General features: G+C 38.3%; 2 protein-coding genes and 1 long non-coding RNA gene across 4 annotated transcripts in view; 1 reads left to right on the forward strand and 2 right to left on the reverse strand.

The window, feature by feature from the left end:
• The window catches only part of sos2 (son of sevenless homolog 2 (Drosophila)), a 15679-nt gene extending 4834 nt beyond the window's left edge, over nucleotides 1-10845 (reverse strand). The window contains exons 1-17 of the mRNA XM_048205665.1: nucleotides 10010-10845; nucleotides 7923-8048; nucleotides 6877-7008; nucleotides 6623-6787; nucleotides 5151-5357; nucleotides 4879-5022; nucleotides 4657-4767; nucleotides 3799-3897; nucleotides 3585-3712; nucleotides 2844-3499; nucleotides 2612-2693; nucleotides 1958-2080; nucleotides 1247-1359; nucleotides 910-1132; nucleotides 712-831; nucleotides 406-568; nucleotides 185-302 (exon numbers count right to left, since the gene is read on the reverse strand). Of these exons, the coding sequence (XP_048061622.1) occupies nucleotides 185-302; nucleotides 406-568; nucleotides 712-831; nucleotides 910-1132; nucleotides 1247-1359; nucleotides 1958-2080; nucleotides 2612-2693; nucleotides 2844-3499; nucleotides 3585-3712; nucleotides 3799-3897; nucleotides 4657-4767; nucleotides 4879-5022; nucleotides 5151-5357; nucleotides 6623-6787; nucleotides 6877-7008; nucleotides 7923-8048; nucleotides 10010-10084 (2785 nt within the window). The 5' untranslated portion in view covers nucleotides 10085-10845. The remainder of the gene's footprint in view (nucleotides 1-184; nucleotides 303-405; nucleotides 569-711; nucleotides 832-909; nucleotides 1133-1246; nucleotides 1360-1957; nucleotides 2081-2611; nucleotides 2694-2843; nucleotides 3500-3584; nucleotides 3713-3798; nucleotides 3898-4656; nucleotides 4768-4878; nucleotides 5023-5150; nucleotides 5358-6622; nucleotides 6788-6876; nucleotides 7009-7922; nucleotides 8049-10009) is intronic.
• LOC125277309 lies at nucleotides 9658-16739 on the forward strand. Of its 2 annotated transcripts, XR_007186877.1 has the most exons (4): nucleotides 9658-9743; nucleotides 9829-9891; nucleotides 11853-12119; nucleotides 16605-16739. It is a non-coding gene; the product is annotated as an uncharacterized LOC125277309 (long non-coding RNA). The 2 variants fall into 2 exon arrangements; XR_007186876.1 differs by lacking the exons at nucleotides 9658-9743; nucleotides 9829-9891 and adding an exon at nucleotides 10866-11246.
• l2hgdh (L-2-hydroxyglutarate dehydrogenase) lies at nucleotides 11472-19393 on the reverse strand. Its single transcript, XM_048205673.1, has 10 exons — nucleotides 19255-19393; nucleotides 16583-16698; nucleotides 16352-16503; nucleotides 16128-16259; nucleotides 15009-15171; nucleotides 14892-14926; nucleotides 14640-14807; nucleotides 14400-14557; nucleotides 12163-12294; nucleotides 11472-12024 (listed from the first exon to the last, which is right to left on the reverse strand). The coding sequence occupies exons 1-10, from the start codon at nucleotides 19344-19346 to the stop codon at nucleotides 11829-11831; spliced, it is 1344 nt and encodes a 447-aa protein (XP_048061630.1). The 5' UTR covers nucleotides 19347-19393; the 3' UTR covers nucleotides 11472-11828.
• Nucleotides 19394-19440: the final 47 nt, after the last annotated feature.

The raw sequence follows: 19440 nt of genomic DNA on the forward strand, positions 1-19440 counted from the left end.
TATATCCATACAGGGAAAAAAAAAAAAATAGTAATTTTAAATTGAAAATAATATTTCACAATATTACTGTTCACAATATTACCTTGGTGAGCATAAGAGACTTTTTTCTTTACCAACCCCAAACTTTTGCACAGTAGTGTAATTGTATATATGCTAATTTGTTACAAGCAGCTCTTTCTCTAACCAAAGAAAGGTACACAAGGTGGGTTGATGGATTTGAGCTTGGCGAGGTATTTCTTAAAATGATCCTGACTAAGTTCAACAGCTTCCTCTAGAATCCTCCTCTTCCTCTCAGGCACAGCCTACAAATAAGAAACAAAACCAAATATATTTTACCATTATTTTCCGTCATTCACAATTCAGATTCACATTGTGAGTGCATTCAATAATAAATGAACAGGTCACCTCAAACGTGTGGTCCAGACGATACACGGGTACTGAGTTGATGGCGCTTACAATCTCCAAAACTCCATTAAAGTTATTGAGCTCTTGAAACACCTGCAGGATCTCAATAATACGAGAGAATACAGCAACCCTCTCGTCCACGTTTTCAGCCTCGACTATACACCTGAGTGACAGAGAGAGAAACAAAGATTTAAAGCACTTACAAAATTTAAAACATTAAGACTGGAGATGACGTTTTTTCTGCGAGATAAAATGTGTGGTATTGTTCACAGAGATGATGCAATTGGCTAAGGGCTAGTCACTCACTTCTCAAACCACAGTGTGAGGTTGGTTGTATGTCTGATCATCCTCAGCAGATTGGGAGAATTCTTTTCTTTATCTTCCTTTGTCCAAACACTTCCTACCAGCTCAGATGGACGAACAGCTCTGTGCATAAAAATGTACAACAGTTAATTAAGTTAGTACTGTCTTTCTTACTAATGCCTAAAGCTCTGATTGGCTCACCTGTACAGATCAGACTCTAGAAGTGTTAACTGGCGAGCAATTTCTATTGGATGAAGAGTCATGAGGTCAAAGCTGTCGACCTGCCCGGGACGGCTGATGTGCCATTCGATAGGAGGAGGTGGGCTCTCAAAGGTGATGTTGTGACTAATGCCATTAGACTGAGTTTGTATCTTCCGTCTCATGATCTTACTGATAGACTCCACCCACTTACGCATCGATTTACCTGAAAACAGAACATCCTACATCAGTCTCTGATATTGTGTGTCTCATTAAGTATGCATGCAAGTATGAAGATCTGCAGCAATGTATGTCAGGGTGTATAAGTGTGTGTACATACCTCTAAGCTGTGTGGTGCTGGTGAGGTATTCTTCAAGTCTTCCGCAGAGTTCAGGATCATTCTCAAAGTCATAAAAGTGATGTTCCACCCACTGACGGAATACATTCAGAACCCTAACGACACACACAGACATCAGACCGACATGCTCACTGTGGTGACCTGATATACAACAGCACACTGACTGAAACGAGCACAGAGAAGATGAAGCAACAACAGGATGCATGCGAGTCTTACAAAAACAAGCCCACAAAAAAAATGAACAAATGAGAAAAACATATAAATCCACTTGGGTTCAAAAGTTTGTGGTCAGTAAGAATTTTTTTTAAATGAATACTTTTATTCAGAAAATACCTACTAAATCAAAATAATGGATTAAAATGTTCCAAAGTGACAGTTAAGACTTTTACATTGTTTCAACAAATTTCTACTTCAATTAAATGCTGTTCTTTAGATCTTTCTATTCATCAAAGAAAGTTAACAACTAAATATTAGGCAGAGCAACTGTTTACAACATTGATGATAGAATTATTTCTTGAGCACCAAATCAGCATATTACATATGATTTGAGACTGGAGTCATGATGCTAAAAATTCAGCCCTGCCATGACAGGAATAAATTACATTATAAAATATTCAAATAGAAAACAGTTATTTTAAATTTTTATATCATATATGAGTGTGCTTGGCAATTGAGAATGTGTGTTTGTTTTACCTGAGTTGGACAGGCTGCACGTATTCCCTGCGGAACCTCTGAAGCTCAGCTGCCATTGGTTGCTCTCCGTTCCAGAGTGCCTCTCGGTCTGCTTCTGATGGCTCAGGCTCTGGAATCTCAATCCTGAATCATCACGAGGAAACAAGTACAACCAAGTTACCCGCATCTACTGTACATCCTAACATGAAAGGCAAACACGACAAGAAAAATCGGCCAATGTTATGTTGACAAACAAACTCCCTGACTTACATGTCAACATTTTAGGGTGGAAGAAGCACTGTGAAAAATTCTACAGAATTCCTTTTTTCTCATTGGCTGATGCTTCTCTAATGCAAATGTTTGCTCAGCAGTGTAATGAAACTCTTGTGCCAAGACTTCGTGGTCTAATGAGTCTGATGATGGAACTGATTTTAAAACTAATCTATTTTTGGTTGTAGACAGACTCAAAAGCTCCTTTGACAGTGACAAATCATAACAGAACATTTGCATACAACGGCATGGCAGAAGCCAGAGACTAAATAAAATGCTACAAATGTGTAAAACTTTTTGTGACCTTTACTTAAGTGCAGAATTTTTTGACAGCCTCACCACATCAAAGACTTGATTTTTGTCTGAACATGTGTATGAGATGCAAGTGTATGTGTTCTTCTTTACCTTTCAATCAGTAGTGTGAGCAGGTCTTGTGGTTTACAGAAAGAGCGGTATGTAGTCAGAAACGTACGCACAAAATTTGGGTCTGTAAGAAAAAGAGGAAATGTACATATAAATATACTCAGGAACCAAAACAACTAAAGAAACACACACTACCAGTCAAGAGTTTTGACACACTTGACAGAATGTTTGTCACGATCTTAAAAACATTTTAAGGGGGATTCTTGTTCTGTACCTGCGTACATGTGGTAGGTCAGTCTCTCGATGAGCTTGACCACTGTCCCGGCTTTAATAATGGGGATTCCAGTCTTGCTCTGTGCTCCCTCCTCAAACACTATGTTCTCTTCAGAGTCCTGGATGGCAAACCGGTAGACATCTGGTGATGGCAGCCTCAGTGGTTGTGCTTGTTCCTCGCGGTGCAGGACGGTGTCTAGCATGCGGTCCAGAGTGGGCCGGTACTGCAGCGTGACCAGTGCAGCCATCCACGCGCTCTTCTCTTCTGCCGAACGCGCGCCAAACACGGCACTGCTTTCTTCACGGCCTACCAGCTCAAATGCGTGACGAAACTCTGACAAATCTTCACGGTCTACGATGCGATACTTGCGTAACACAAACTTCTCTTTCAGACGAAACTCCGCCGCACTTCCAGCCCCTGGCAACCGGGAGCTCTGGTTGGCTTTGCAGCTTATCATGAGGCCGTCGAACAGGAAGTTGTGCCGTTCGTGCTTGGCGCCAGCCCGTACGAGTGCCCCCTCCAGGATGAACTGGCTGCAGCACTGCCCGATATCTCTGCCTTCCCAGCCATCAATACTCTTCTGGATGTCGTTCATACGCTTTATTGCTGCCTGCTTACTTCGAGATGCACGACTATATAACCGATATAGGGGCTCCCTAAAAGAGAAAGTCACAAGAATGAGAGATGAAAACAGTGTTTGGTACAGAGACATAGTTGTGCAAGCCCTGGTGTTTCTGTTACCCTTGTTTGCGCCGTGGTTGGTGTTTGGCATATATGCGTTCAATGCTGCATTGTAGGTTGATCAGTGCAGTCTGAGCCTGTTTTAAACACTCTCTGTCATCCTGGTCTTCACTGCACTCCTGCAATTGCTACAGAGACAATGATACACAAACCTCAAATAACAGAGTACATATCTATAGGTTACTGATTGAGTGAGAATATGTTTAGTACTCACCTGCAACAGTTCAAAGTAGTGCATACAGTGGTAAACTGGAACCATCATCAACTGAGGAAGCACATACTGCACTGCCTCCTTAAAACCCTCTGCAATTGACTAAACACACACAAACATTCCACATGAGACAGAACATCTAAGCTCACGCCTGCAGAGATAAAGGCTTTGATTCCACCGCCCTCCCTATCTCTGACCCCACAGGTCTCTTTTCAGATTGTATTACTTGCCTTCAAAATGTGGTTCATATGATTTCCTAGTTCAACTAATGAAGGAGCAGGTTGTCTTTATAAGCTCAACTATAAAAGAAGTGTTTTAAAGTGCAGTTAGAGGCACTTTTTAAAGTGAAGCAAACCATGACTGTAACTGATCCATACAGTTAACAGTGTTGTTAAAACTTACTAAACTAAAATAAGAATATAAGATCAAAAACTTAAACTAATATTTTCACTTTGTTTTATTTTTTTTTTTTTAAGAAATGCTGCCTTCACTAACTGAAAAAAGTTGAATTATTAAAAATACTAAAACTGAAATAAAAATATTAAACAAAATAAATAAGACAGAGAGAGAGAGAGAGACAGAGAGAGAAAGAGAGAAGATGTGGTACTGTTGAAACACTTGTTATTTTCAAATGACAGATTTAATATGATATTCTGTGTGGATTAATTTACTCATCTAACCTACATGCTATAGTGAATAAATGTTTGTATTTTATAGTGAATTTCCCACATTATAAGCCTGCAGGAATGAGTAAAACTATGCACAATACCAACAATCCCACGCTGAAATTCAGGACCTGTATGGTAAAAAAACGGTTGGTCGAGTGAACACTTCAGTGAATCGATCAGTGATGGTGCTGACCTGAAAGTGCAGAGCAACAGTGGGGCGGGACATCAGAGAGTTGAAATGTTGACAGAATTCCTTAGAGAGGATGTCCTGAGAAAGTGTCTCATATGGATCAAACGCCTGCTCCTGTTCACAACAGTCACATACATAAAGATTTCTAACAGCACAGTAATGTACTCCAGAAGTTGTGAATGATCGTTCTCATTTGTGAACTTTCATGAGTGTCTTTATCTGTACCTCAGCAAGGTCTTCGAAGCAGCTGCCCACAAGGGGGTGTGGACTCCCATCAGCTGTCATTTCTACGGCATCCTCAATAAGACCCAACAGTTTAACGGTTAACTCGTGAACCTCTAGAATATTACTGAATGCCAGCTCCACATCCTAAACACATCACAGAGAGATAAAATGATAATAAAGAGAGTGCAGAGAGCGAATCCCTGCAAACTGATGTCAGTATGAATGCTCATTTACATAGACAACCCATGTTCTGATTGGTCAGAAGAACACACCTGAGTGGAGAAGAGTTTGCTATTGGACATAAAGGCTTGTCGGAATACTTTGATGATGAGATCGAGTTCCCGCAGATACTGACGTTCCTCAGCGATCTCCAGACGCACCAGATCATCATATGTGAGCACACCAGAGGAAGACACCTCTTCTACACTCTGAGACACCAGCCCCATCTCCTCTTCCTGATCGAACATATCCATTAACACCTGAAGGCACACAAAAGCATTATTAGGGCTCTTAATACATAAAATTAATTACTTGGAACTACTCTACTACAATTTATGTAACTGTTAATTCAAAATAATCTTTCGTTATTTCTTTAGTGTAATGGAGTGAAGCAGCTTGGGATAAAATATTAATATTTGCTTATTTAAAATTAATAATAACAATCATTATTATTATTATTATTATTAGAGATGCACCGATACTAAATTTCTCCACTGATAGCCGATAAGTGATATCTGCTGACACCGATAACGATACAGATAGTTTCGGGGTTCTGCCTTTTATACCTTCATTTAAATTAATGATAATTTCATTATAATTAATAATTATATTTTTAATTATTATATTTTGAAAGAAATGCAAATAAAAACTTTATTCTGTCCATTTAATCAACTCAGAGTTAGTGGTATTAGTTATAACTTTCTGAATGTTATTAATTCATATAATTACTATTAATATTGAACATCAAACTGGTTTCTTATTTTCTTTACACAAAGCCCAAATTCAGTGCATTTTCCTGCCCTCTTTTGATGGACAGGGTATATCGGCCCTGACTATCGGCTTTTTTTAAACTGATTACTGGCCGATATATCGGTGCATCTTTAATTATTATTAATCATAATAATGATAATCATAATATCACATACCCTTGTAGAGCATAATGATTGTCTGTCAATATCAGTAAGCCTCACAAAACTTCAGATAGTTTGGTTGGGGATAACAATATTGTTAGGGTATGAAAGTAAAAAATATACTAAGTAAAAAACATATGAAACCAGCATGAATAAAAAACATTATTTCTCATAACTTGACATTTCTTTGCATCTTCCAGGACTTTATTTGTTACTGACCCTAGAGCCACTAAAAACAGGTTTCAGATTTGATGAACTTCATGGATAATTAAATTTGGTGTAACAAAGACTGAAAATTACTTAATTGCTGTTTCTTAATAGCTCAACTTGATTTAATTTATAATTTAATTAGGCATTAAAAAAGGTCTTTCTCCATGTTTCAGACACAATAGAATGAAACAGTTATGACAATTATATAAACTGTCATAATTAAAGGTGTAATATCACAATTTATTTACTGATTTGGTGATTTTTTTTACTCGTAACATCCTTTCAGGAAACAAAACATTTCTATACACACACAACGAAATCTCTCTCTCTCTCTCTCTCTCTCTCTCTCTCTCTCTCTCTCTCTCTCTCTCTCTCTCTCTCTCTCACACACACATATTTCTGACCTTGTCAGCACACATGGAAACGGTGATGTCCTGCTGGCTGATCTCGTAATGCCGAATGTTGCTCACGTAGTTTCCAGCCAGCTTGAGGATGTCGGCTGAGATATACTCCAACACAGCAACAATATACAGACACACATGATAGTCGATCTTATAGCCCAGCACCTCCTGCACATACAAACACCAGAGACATGTTACACTGTGTGATAGTATGTAAATGTTGTAGATTAAGTAAGATGTGTTTGAGTGTTTTGCACCTTCAGTAGTGGATGTATCTTATCAACTGGCAGCAGCAGTGGGTTCCTTCGCTTGCGCTTCTCTATTGCAGCCTGAGCGTCTGACATGGCCCATTTATCGATGGGATTCGGGAACGTCTTCTGAACACGATCCTGTGAACATACATCAAGCCAAAGATGAAAAGACCTCCCTTTTTTTTTATTTTTTTTTTTTTATTTAGTAGTAATGGGCTGTAGTGATAATGATGGGCAGCATAACCAAAATCTTATATCATTTAATTGTATATGACTGTAACAGTATATTAAAATACATTTATTTTAGGTGTGATGATCAATGATCAATTTGTGGAAAGGAGCTCAGTTAGGAGGTCAAAAGTTGTAGAAGCTCATAAATCATGTACAGTAAGGTCTGAAGAGACTCATATGAAATCATACAGGATAGTTGAGATTTTCTCAGTTGAGATTGTGGCAAAACCTTTTACAGTGCTTGAGTATTGTTGTCTTTTACTGCATATGATAATTCATTCTCAAGTAGAACTGAAATGACATTCATTACAAGGTGATTACTTAAAACATTTCAAATGCACCTGCAGACTATTTTTCTAGTCACGTATTTCATCACTGAGGATTTCCTAAAAATACTGTGTAAAAATCTTGTCTCGTGAACTCAATCTCGTGTCTTGTCTCATGAGCTAACTGTCTCGTCACATACCCAACTTATTTTAATCGAATTTTAACTATATCAAAAAGGATTTGTTATTTTAATGACCATGTGGTAATGCTTATTTTTGGATAACCCAGGTAATTAAATACAGCAATGAGATGAATAATTCAGGTGAAGCTTTTTTTTCCATATATACATATTAGTTGTTTGTTTGGGACAAATCACACTCCAGATTTTTACATTACTCCATCTTTCTTCATTGCTGTCACACGTAAAAAATGTAAAGCAGTCCTGCCTACTAATATTTACATAAATATATCAATATGTACTGCAGCTCAACACATTTTTCCCATATAGTACACTATATACCATAATACCGCCCATCCCTGTTGTGTGCGTGTACCTCCACATCAGCTATTGTTCTGGGCTGTGTGACACACAGCTTGCTCAGGAGCTGTAGTATGAGTGCCTCAATGTGTTGGAGTGCGTCTTCTTTAGCCGACAGGTTTGGATGTACTTGTAACTGCACCTGCACATTCAAAAACAGAACAATGTTATACAGGGAACCACAGATGCATTTGAATGGAAAGACAAAAGCACATACAAAGATTAAAAGAAAAATAGACCACATCTGGTCTGGGATCACAGATCTCTCACACATTTATAAGAAATAAAACACAAGATGCTAAACTGTTACAAAGGCAGCATGACATCATCTGGCATATGCATGCTGATATGCACACACCTTTTCGGCTCTCAGTTTGGTGGACAAATGAAGAAAAAAAAAAGAAAAAAAAACACCTCTCTTTCCCATTTTATCCCCCTCCCACCTAACTGGGCTGTGTCCTTAAATAGGAATGCAGTCTGTTCAGGTACTGTGGCAAAACCAGTTATAGAAAAAGCCAGAAAGAGTTGCAGTCTACAATAAAACACAGCATTTGTGTTACGACAGGTGAAAGGTTAAAGGTTAGCACAGGTTCGAATACAGATTTAATTCACTTCTGCAGTCCAACTGTGAAATACTGACTGAAAACACAAAGCAAATGTATGCATGCACATGCACACACACACACACACACACACACGAATACACAGATGAGAGATGGCTTGTGCTCTCTGCTGTAGTGTCTGGTTACATGCTGTCCTCCATTAGGCACTGAGAGCTACTCTACTGGGACCCCACAACACACATACACACACGCAGATACAAACACACACTCTACCCCTCTGTCTTCTCCAGGGATGGGGGGATGATAGTAGCAGACAGAAAAGTATTGATGTGGAGAATGGGAGAGTAGGCAGAGAAAATGAAAGATGTGAGCGCTAGCGAGTGTACATCCAGAGTGAAAAACATAAAGGATGAGATTTAAAAGCGATGCTCTGTATATTTACGTCTTGAAACTGTAGGTTTGGTTGAATAATATAACTGACACAGAACAGCTCTGGGAATAGTACAGCGAATATTGTTCACCATTTCAGATTTAGGTTAATTATTCTTGCTTTATGTGAATCAGAATGAATTAAAGGGTTAGTTTTCAAAAAATGAAATTCCATTATTTACTCATTCTCATGTTGTTCCAAACCTGTTTGACTTTCTTCTGAGAAACATTTTGAATTATGTTGGTTACCATTAACTTTCACTGTATGAAAAAAACAAACAAACAAAAAACAAAACTGAGACATCTATCAAAATATCTTCTTTTATGTTCAACAGAAGAAAGATACATACAGGTATGGGACGACATAAAGGTAAGCAAATGATGACAGAATTTTCATTTTTGGGTTATCAATCCCTGTAAGCAATAATCTGTGAATATGTTGTTTATTATGTGTCCAAGTGAGTCACTCACTTCACATACAATTCTAAGGGTTTGTTTGTTTGTTTGTTTGTAATCAAAAATCATTTTCAGCATCAGATCAGATGCAGCCTAAATCTTTTTCTCACAACCACAAACATTCACATTCACACACACACCATCTGCTCCAATAGTCTCCTGATGGTGCTGAGATATTTTCCTTGCTGTAGTGAGAAGACGGGAAGGAGATTTGGAATACATTTGTCATTTATTCTGGCAAGGGAAGCCCTGGGATCACTCAATCATAGAAATAACAGTGCATGATAGTTACACATTGGACTGCTTGGTCAAAGGTTAAAGCACCATCAAAAAGTAAGAGCCAACTACTGAACTCCAACTAGACGCTGGACATGACAAGCCATGTCAAAGTGAGTGTGTGTCAAGCATGAAACCGTAACTGTAAGGTGTTAAGACCGTGGTCAATAGTAAATAAACATTGTTTGCATCTTGCAGGGCTGCATCCTTCAGGAACATCTCAAAACAGACACTATCTACAGCTGTGCAAATCACTATACGGTGAGAACTCCGGGTTTCGGTTCTGCAGAATTACTACTTAAAACTTACTCATTAAGCCACAGAGATTCAATATAAACATTGTGAAAAGTGCGAATGAGGGACCGAACAGGGTCAGTACCTTTCGCAGTGCCTGCACGAACAGGCCTCGCCATCTCGCGCTGTTCTCCTCGCTGGAGCTGAAGTCGTGCTGCATGCCTGCGGCCGCCGCGCGCGCTGCTCTGCATCGGCCCCGCGCGCTCCCAGCACCGGGAACAACCACCCAACTTTAGCCGCTCTTGCGGCGCGCACACACTCAAAACAAACTCAAACTCTATCACATTTACGGGCCAGTAAGGATTTTAGACACGTGAAACACCTCATTCTGCGGCGGAAAACTGTTTGTAATTAAAATTAAGCAGTTTCAACGAGTGCGAAAGTGTTCGCGTCTCTGCCCTGTCAGCCGTTGGAGCGTCGCGGGTGTCTCGCGCAGCGCTCGTGCGCTAATTAGCCGCTAACATACACCCGAGATTAGCCGCACATGCTAGTCGGGCAGTTCGCCCAGCTGCTCCTCAAACAGGACATCCGATGTCATGTCTTTCACAGAGGGGGAAATGTTAAAAAAGAGGCGTTGAGCGTCGTCAGGCTGGCGTTCGTCTCGCGGTGTTTTGCCTGCGGTTAACAGCAGCACATCTGGCGGCGCGCGGCGGCTCTTTGGCCTCGAGACTCCTCATGAAGCGCGCGAGCAGGAGTTCCTCCAGCGCGAGACTGTCATGTTGTGAGAGTCCGTCTGCTGGGCATATTCCAGTCACACAAGCGACGTCTGAATCCGTTATAATACGACGAAAAGTCGGGGAGCGCCTAATGTCTTTGTTTTTGTTGTTGGCAACGTCCCGATTCAACTCCGATGTGGTGCGCTCGTGTCCATGACGGTGTAATCACAGCTGCTCACTGCGCGCGCTTCCCGCATCTGCGCAGCCCGGAGGGAGGGATCGCCCGCTGTGTGCGAGCGAGCGAGCGAGCGAATAAGCGCAGCAACGTAGCACATACATGAGATGTCTTATTTTGGCACATTTGGCACAAACACACTCAAGCGTTTATTCCAGAAGTACTTTAACAGTGAAACGATTGTATTTGCCTTTCGGTAAACAGCACTGAATAATCTTAAATGCGCAGCGTAGCGCCTTGCCACTGGTATTTCCAGATATAATTTTTGATAGTTATTTTACTTAATATAAAGCTAAAAATCCCCCAAATTTCCAGCCAGCCACTGCCATCGTGTGGTCAATAGCGACACGGTCACGTTAGAAATCATGTAAACACTTTTTCTTGGGGAAATTTCAGAGTTCATGTTGCCTTGAAAAACCTGGATATATGAGGTGCGTGATATTTACTTTTTTATTATTGTTATGCCAATCTCTAAAAATATTTTATCAGGAAGAAATTTCAAAAACATTTAAAAAATAATTCAATAACATTACATGTTAAACTAACAGATTAGGCTAAAAAGGCAGAACATAGCTAAACCAAGTTTCCTTGACATTATTATATGTTTTATATTGTTTCTGAATAACTCAATTGCTTCAGGAATCAGAGGGTAGAGATCATTTGAAAACCCTCCAGCTAAAAGAGTGCTTTATTTTTTACAAATTCAGATATGGAGTGAACACATTCTCTTAAGAGGCAGCTGCCTTTGTAAATTATTTTAAGGCAGTTATTTTCACTTATAAATCATTAGATTTACAAAGACATAATAGCAGTTTACCAACATTTCCTAAAATCTGCATTATTTTCAGAAGACACATAAGAAAAGAGCACCAGAAATCTTTTTTTTTTTTTAACATTATTTCTGTTCCACACTACTATAAAAGTTTCATTCTATAATTATTCTTTTATACTCTGAATTAAAGTATAAGAATGAGAGTGTTATCATGGCGATGGCAATGTCATCTGAGGTATGTCTACAGCTGAAATCTTTTCTCCAGCTCATCAGCAATCATCTCAGCGATGGCCAGAGAGGAGCTTGCAGCGGGTGACGGTGCATTGCGTACGTGCAGAACCCGGCTGCCCAGCTCCCCCTTCCCACCGTCAAACACAAAATCATCCACCAGGTTTCCTTCAGCATCCAATGCCTGTGCACGAACACCCGACGGACCCCTGCACAAACCAAGAAGCAGAAAAACAAAATTTACAAACAGGACAGTGCGTGCAGGGCAAAAGCACTACTTGAGAGTGACTGTACAGCAATAGAGGTGAGAAATGAGATTAAGCATGACCCTTGTAGAGTGTTTGTACCTGAGGATATCACTGGGGCTCAGTTCAGGTATGAACTTCTGCAGAATCTTCACCTGAGCACTGGTGAACACACCTCTATACATCTCCCCCATTCCATACACAATGTTCTTCATTACCAGCCTCTGAAGACCCCTACAAACACACACACACACACACACACACACACACACACACACACACACACACACACACACACACACACACACACACACACACACACACACACATGAACACAAGTAAAAGGAGCCTTTCTGTCTAACTAACAGTCAAGAAACTGTCTTAAATGCACACCCCTATGTATTTAAAGGAATATTCAGGGTTCAGTAAGCTCAGCATTTTGGAATAATGTTGATTACTATAAAACCTTATTTCGACTTATCCCTCGTTTTCTTAACTGTAAAAGTTACAAACAGGTCACAAAAATGTCCATGTCCAAGAACTGTCATAAAAATTTAAAGTTTGTGAGCACAGACTTAAATTTGGTCTCATGTTAAAGAAGACCCTTGGCAAATTGTTGAGATAAAAAGTGAAACAAAAAAAAATGTTATAGAGGTTTTAGTTTATGAAAATGATTTATGAACAATATGTTATATAAAATATATATTTTATGAAACATGCTGAACTCTAAAACTGCTAGAAAATCAAAGCCATAAATCTAAATAAGTTGTGTTCCAAATTTGAGGTTGATATCTCAAAAAAGCTTTCAGTAAGATTTAGTTTGGGTGCAGTACCACATTTTCCCCATTAGATGCCAGCAAAACTCCACTGGTACACACAGTGGTTGGATTTGTGATTTGCAGTAGTTACATACAGCATACAGTAGTTTTTCTCTCTCAAATATTACGCACACACACAAAAAATTTTTTATCACACACATACAAACCACACTCTGACATCCACACCCACACAATTATAGCTGCATAATTTATCCAACTGGCTCTATAATATGGATAAGCAGAAAACAAGAATAAAGTGAGTATTTGCTTTATAGGCCAAACCTGAGAAAGTGGTACCATCTGGTACCAAAAAAATAGTAAAAATTTAAAATTTTGAGGCCTTGCCAACATAATGAAAGCCTATTAACAACGATTGCATCATTTTATAGTTAAATTGCCCTGGAATTAAAAATTGCAGTTTTAAAGGGTTTCAATGGGGACATATTTGTCCTTAAGGTCCTGAGTGGAACTATTTTGTGTACCTAGTGCAAAATAGATTTATTAATAGATTTATTAAAGGGGTAAAATAGTAAAATTCTAATAAAAATACACACTTGTGCCAAAATTTATGCAGTTGGCACTAACACAGGCAAAACTGAAAAAAAAAAAAAAAAGTCCATAAGGTCAAGGTTACAAAGAATGGAAGTAAATGGGGCCAATTTACTTCATAACCATTTTAAAGCAAAAATGTAAAGTTTATAAGTTTATAAAAACACTTACATTCATTTGCCTATTAAACCATTTGAGATGTAAATTTTTCTCATTTCCATGGTCGCTTTAGAGTTTTAGGCCATGTCATTTTCATGGCAACAAAGTTGTAAAACTTGATATAACATTACAAAGGTTAGTAAGTGATTTTTATACACTAAAATAAATCATGTTTATTTTTGTTTACATCTTGTGGCTGTGCTGTTGAAAGAATTTTTATGTTTACAGACTGGCAATATTCACTTCCATTATAATTGGCTCGTAACAGATTGCTGCTTTTTTTTTTTCTCAAAAAAGTTGGGGAAATTAATTTTTGTGGTAACCAACATTGTGCCAGAAGTGCTGTTGATTGAGTCGTATCGAACACAGAATATTCTGTAAGAGCACTGTAAGAATTTTTAAATGTTTCTGGAAGAAATTTCTTGTGCTCACTAAGGCTGCATTTATTTGATTGAAAAATACAGATATATTATTACAATTCATAAAAACTGTTTTCTATTTTAATATATTTTCAAATGTAATTTATTCCTGTGATGGCAAAGCTGAATTTTCAGCGTCACATGATCCTTCAGAAATCATTCTAATATGCTGATTTGGTGCTCAAGAAAATATTTCTTGTATTGACAACAGTTGCTGCTTAATATTTATGCGGAAACATTATTCAGGATTCTGTGATGAATAGAAAGCTCAAAAGAACTGCAGGAAATAGAACTATTTTGTAACAGTAATGTCTTTACTGGCACTTTTGATCAATTTAATGCATCCTTGCTGAATGAAACAGTAGTGTATATGCCAACGTGTATTAGTGTGTACCTGTAGGAGAGCGCATTAAAGAAGTCTTGTGTGTCGAAGTCATAGAGTTTATACCCCTCTCGTTTAAAAGCCAACACCGCGTTTGGGCCCAGCCAGACACTACCGTCCATTCGAGGAGTGAAATGGACTCCAAGAAACGGGAACCGTGGGTTTGGCACCTCGGCACACAAACAGAGTCCTTAAAAGACGCGTTCTCATATATCTGTGGATTATGTGTTTGTGTGGAGTGTTTCTACTCACAGGGTAGATGTTGCCCCTGACCAGGTAGTTTTTCTCTGGCTTGAGCACCAGGTAATCTCCTCTGAAGGGAACGATACGGGGCTCTGAACTACAGCCAGACATCTCAGACAAACGATCAGAGTAGAGGCCTCCACACGCCAACACAAACCGACACCTCACCTCCTTCCCCTGCACACAAACACAGCCATACTCAGACATACACAAACCCAAGAGATACGTTTCCGAACTGAAATCAAAAAAACAGTTTCTCACCTGTGAGCTTTTGATGATTATGGGATATTTCAGCCCTAAAAGCACATAAAGGGATGAATACAGTGATATTAAAGAAAAGAAAGAGGTCTGGGAAATCGAACAGTTCACGTGACCCACCTTCAGCACTCCCAGCTGGGCTCTCAGTTGCCACCGTGATGTCTGATGCCTCAAATTCAGTTATCACAGTCCCACCTGCCTCCTGGAAGTCTTCACCGTAGGTCAGAGCTACTAACCGCCAATCAACGATCCCTGTGTATGGAGAGTCCAATGCCATGATGCCCTACAAAAAATTATATCATACATTATTTTATGTACAGTCCGTTCTCTGTCTGTGCATATTGCACACAAAAATGGCATTGGTTGGCTGAAATCAGCAGTTCTCGGCAGATCTGATTGGCTGGCACTACACAACATCCTGGAGTCTAGGGGTGCACCAGTGAACAACTGAAATTCTGCTTCATTTTCTGAAATAATCTGTGAAACTATTTGTTTTTATACATTTTGGATGAACAGAAATTGTTTTTAAATAATAATAATAATAATTTTATTCAGCAAGAATGCATTCAATTGATCAAAAGTATCTTACAAATATTACAAATGCTGTTCTTTTTTAACCTTCTATTCATTAAAGAATCCTGAAAAAAATGTGTATCATAGTTTCTGGAAATATACTGATCAGTATATTTAATATACTTTTGAACATTAATAATAATAAGAAATGCTTCTTGAGCAGCAAATCAGCATATTAGAAAAATTTCTGAAGGATCATGTGACACTGAAGACTGCCGAAAAATTTAGCTTTGCCATCAGCAGGAATAAATGACATTTTAAAATATATTAAAATATAGTTATTTTAAATTGTAATAATATTTCACAATACTACTGTTTTTACGGCATTTTAGATCAAATAAATGCAGCCTTGATGAATAAAAGAGACTTATTCTTCTTTCAAAAACATAAAAAATTCTTACCAATCCCAACATTTTTAATGTAGAGTAAGTGAGGCTAAACGTAAACTGACTTCACTGAGGTTTAAACACATCATACAACATTTAAATGCATAGATGACAGTCATAAATAGGTTAATAGTTCAGTGTTTGAAACAGCAGGCCCAAGGTCACCTGAATCAGATAAAGACCTGAAGACAGCACTTTTGCAATCTGCGGGTTATTGATCAAACCAATGAATGTGACAAGAGTGGAAAATAAGTTCCCAATCTTTCATTAACACACTCACCCTGCAGTACGGCTCTTTCTCTCGGATGGCTTTGGCGTCAATCAGGCGGAGATCTCGTACATTGTTCTTCTGACCGCGCTCATATAGAGCTTTCAGACGAGGAATCTCCTCTCTCTCCACTGCTACGATAAGCTGAGGTCACACACACATACACACTAGATACTCTCTTTGTCAGGACCAGGATTTGTTCTCTGTGGCGTTAAGGGGCCTGTGCTCATTCTCACCTTGCCACATCTCTTATAAGGGACACCTTTCTTCTGACAGTACTGATATGTCAGCGTGGCTCCACGAACACAAAGCTGAGCCTTCAGAGAGCCCGGTGTGTAGTAAATCCCACTGTGGATCACTCCACTGTTATGACCCGTCTGATGGAGAGCTAGGGGAAGACACGCCAAAGAAATTAAAATGAAATCAGGATGGATATGAATAAGTATCTAGAACTAATGCACACTCACCAAGCTCTTTCTCTTTCTCCAGCAGGGTAAAGGTGAGGTTTGGGTGCCTGAGGATCAGCTCTCTGGCAGAGGCCAGTCCAACAATCCCTCCACCAATAACGGCCACATCAAATGAGCTACACAACATAATGGTCAATATTGGATATGTAATCGTGCATGCAAATTTCCTGCGTTTTTATGATTTATCATCATCTAACACTCACTTAAAACTGATGTTTATTAACACTAATATTTTAATATCACTGTTAAATGTAGGCTAATCTGTAGAAAATTGCATAATAAATATCCATTTGTTCATTATAATGCTGTGATGCCTAAATTCACTTGTAGCATGTGAAATGTCTGATTTTAGTTTATAATGTTTGGTTTATTTAGACAAAACAGTTTACAGAGCTGGGTAGTAACGGATTACATGTAATCTGGATTACGTAATCAGATTCCAAAAATCAAGTACTTGTAATTAGAGTAAAATACTTTTTACAGTTACTTTTTTATGGATTACATGATTACATATTATTTACACACTAGCAGTAAGTTGTTCACAATTCATTGATTCTCCTAATTTTTCATTTTTAACGGGTTTTTTTCATAATAAACCTGCTGCACATATACATTTGTGATTCTTTGAGTTTTTTTCCAGCGGTGAGGGGGAAATATAGATGAAATATAGATAAATATATATGAAATATATATATGAATTAATATAATAATAATATAGATGAAATATTTAATGTAGCAGTGATATTGCTGTGAATTTCATGTTTTTCAATATTTGTTTTTGTAATGTTGCTGTTTTCTAAATTTACTTAATTTTAAGTAAATATGTTTTAAAATCATAAGATGTGATTTTGTTTTATTCAGTGTTACTATCAGCAAACACTAACAGGTAGGCTACATTAGTGTTAGTATTTTGAAGTATTAACTGTCCATACATTGCACTTTAAAAATAATCTGTTGAGGCTCTTGTTGGTGAATAGAATATATTTTTTGGAATATATATTTTTCTTTGTATCTGTCAAAATAGTACAAGATTATCCTCCTACAATATATGTGACATCAAATAAGGGTTAGCACAAAAGTAATCTAAATGTAATCCAAAAGTAGTCAGATTACGTTACCAAAAAGAGATTATATTACTGATTACAAATTCTGTCATGTAATTTTTAATCAGTAACTGATTACAATTCATAAGTAACCTACCCAGCTCTGACAGTATAGAACTTTAATTTAAATTTTGTCCTTTTACCAGTTATTGGCCAAAAGACGAAAATAATTACCGGTTTAATGGTATCGGCTATGACTTTAAAGGCATAGTTGATCCAAAAAATGAAAATTATGTCATCATTTACTCACCCTAATATCATTCCAAACCTGACTGAGGAACAAAAACAATGATATTTTGAGAAATGTCTTTTTTCTTCATACAATGGAATTCAATAGTAACCAAAACATTTTTGGGTGAACCATCGCCTTTTAATATCGGTGCATCTTTAACTGAAGTGTTATTGAATGTATAGTATCATTGTGCAGCCATAATAATAATAGAGATACTACAGCTGAAGTACTTTTAATTGGATTCTTAGTGTGACACTGCAGTCAGAACATGTTCTGTCACTTTAAATACACTGTACTGTTGTTTTAATGGTGCGTTCAAGTCCTCCTGGGAAGTTCGTATTTACCAGGTGGAAAGTCGTGTTCACTTTCGTCGAGCAAGATGGCGGTGTGCCTTCTCATACAGCAAGGGCTTTAAACTCTACTTCCAGAAAATAAAATAAAAAATCAAAGAATGTGCATCAGGTGTTTTGCTTTTTAATGTTTTTAATTAATTTATGAAGCCACTGTAAGCTTTATCGTTACATATTATATTGTTACATTACAATGATGTTATATTTTGTGCAGGGAATTAGTATATTTTGTTGAAAATAAAAAAAGCCTGACAATATCTTTGCTAAATAGTAATACCTATAAATATTGTGGTATTCCGCCACGTTTCTCACGGTCACGCCCCCAACTCGTAAAAATCGGGGCTTAAAGGAAATCCCGAACTTCCCAGTGGTATTTACGACATTGCGGTGGCGTTCATGTGCGTTTCAGCTCGTAAATACCATCTTTTCGACGTGACTTATGGTGCGTTCAAGTCATGTCGGACAGATCGTATTTACGAGCAGAATCGACATGAACGCCACCACAACGTCGTAAATACCAGTGGGAAGCTCGTAATTTTCTTTAAGCTCCGATCTGTACGAGTTGGGGGCGTGTCAGTCAGAAACATGGCGAAATACCACAATACAGGTATTTAGCAGTGTCAGGCTTTTCTATTTACACCGAAGTAAGCTGATTACCAGCAAAACTATGATAGCACCACAATGTAAAAATGTAATATGTAACAATAAAGTTTACAATGGCTTCATAAATTAATTAAAAAACATAAAAAAAGCAACATACAACTAATGCACATTCTTTGCTCTACATTTTCTAGAAGCAGAAGTGTTGTTATTTTGTGTAATTAATTTAGAGAAGGCACACCGCCATCATACTCCGACGAAAGTGACTTGAACGCACCTACCGTCGTACACACGACTTCCCACCTCGTAAATACGAACTTCCCAGGAGGACTTGAACGCACCATTAAACGCACCTGTGAGCATTAAGTGCTGTGTTTTTATCCTCACCCGCTGTGATGTGCAGCTCTGCACGCTGCAGACTTTGATCCCTGTGACAGTAAACGCGCGCACACATATCCGGTACCGAAACTTCGTATCATTCTTCCACACAGCACGTTTTTACTTTCCTAACAGACTTATTATGATCGTGTGATCATAGTGCTAGACCCTGTCCGCCGGTCCACTTTGACACTT

This window comes from Megalobrama amblycephala, linkage group LG10 (genome assembly GCF_018812025.1).
Source record: "Megalobrama amblycephala isolate DHTTF-2021 linkage group LG10, ASM1881202v1, whole genome shotgun sequence".
NCBI lineage: Eukaryota > Metazoa > Chordata > Actinopteri > Cypriniformes > Xenocyprididae > Megalobrama > Megalobrama amblycephala.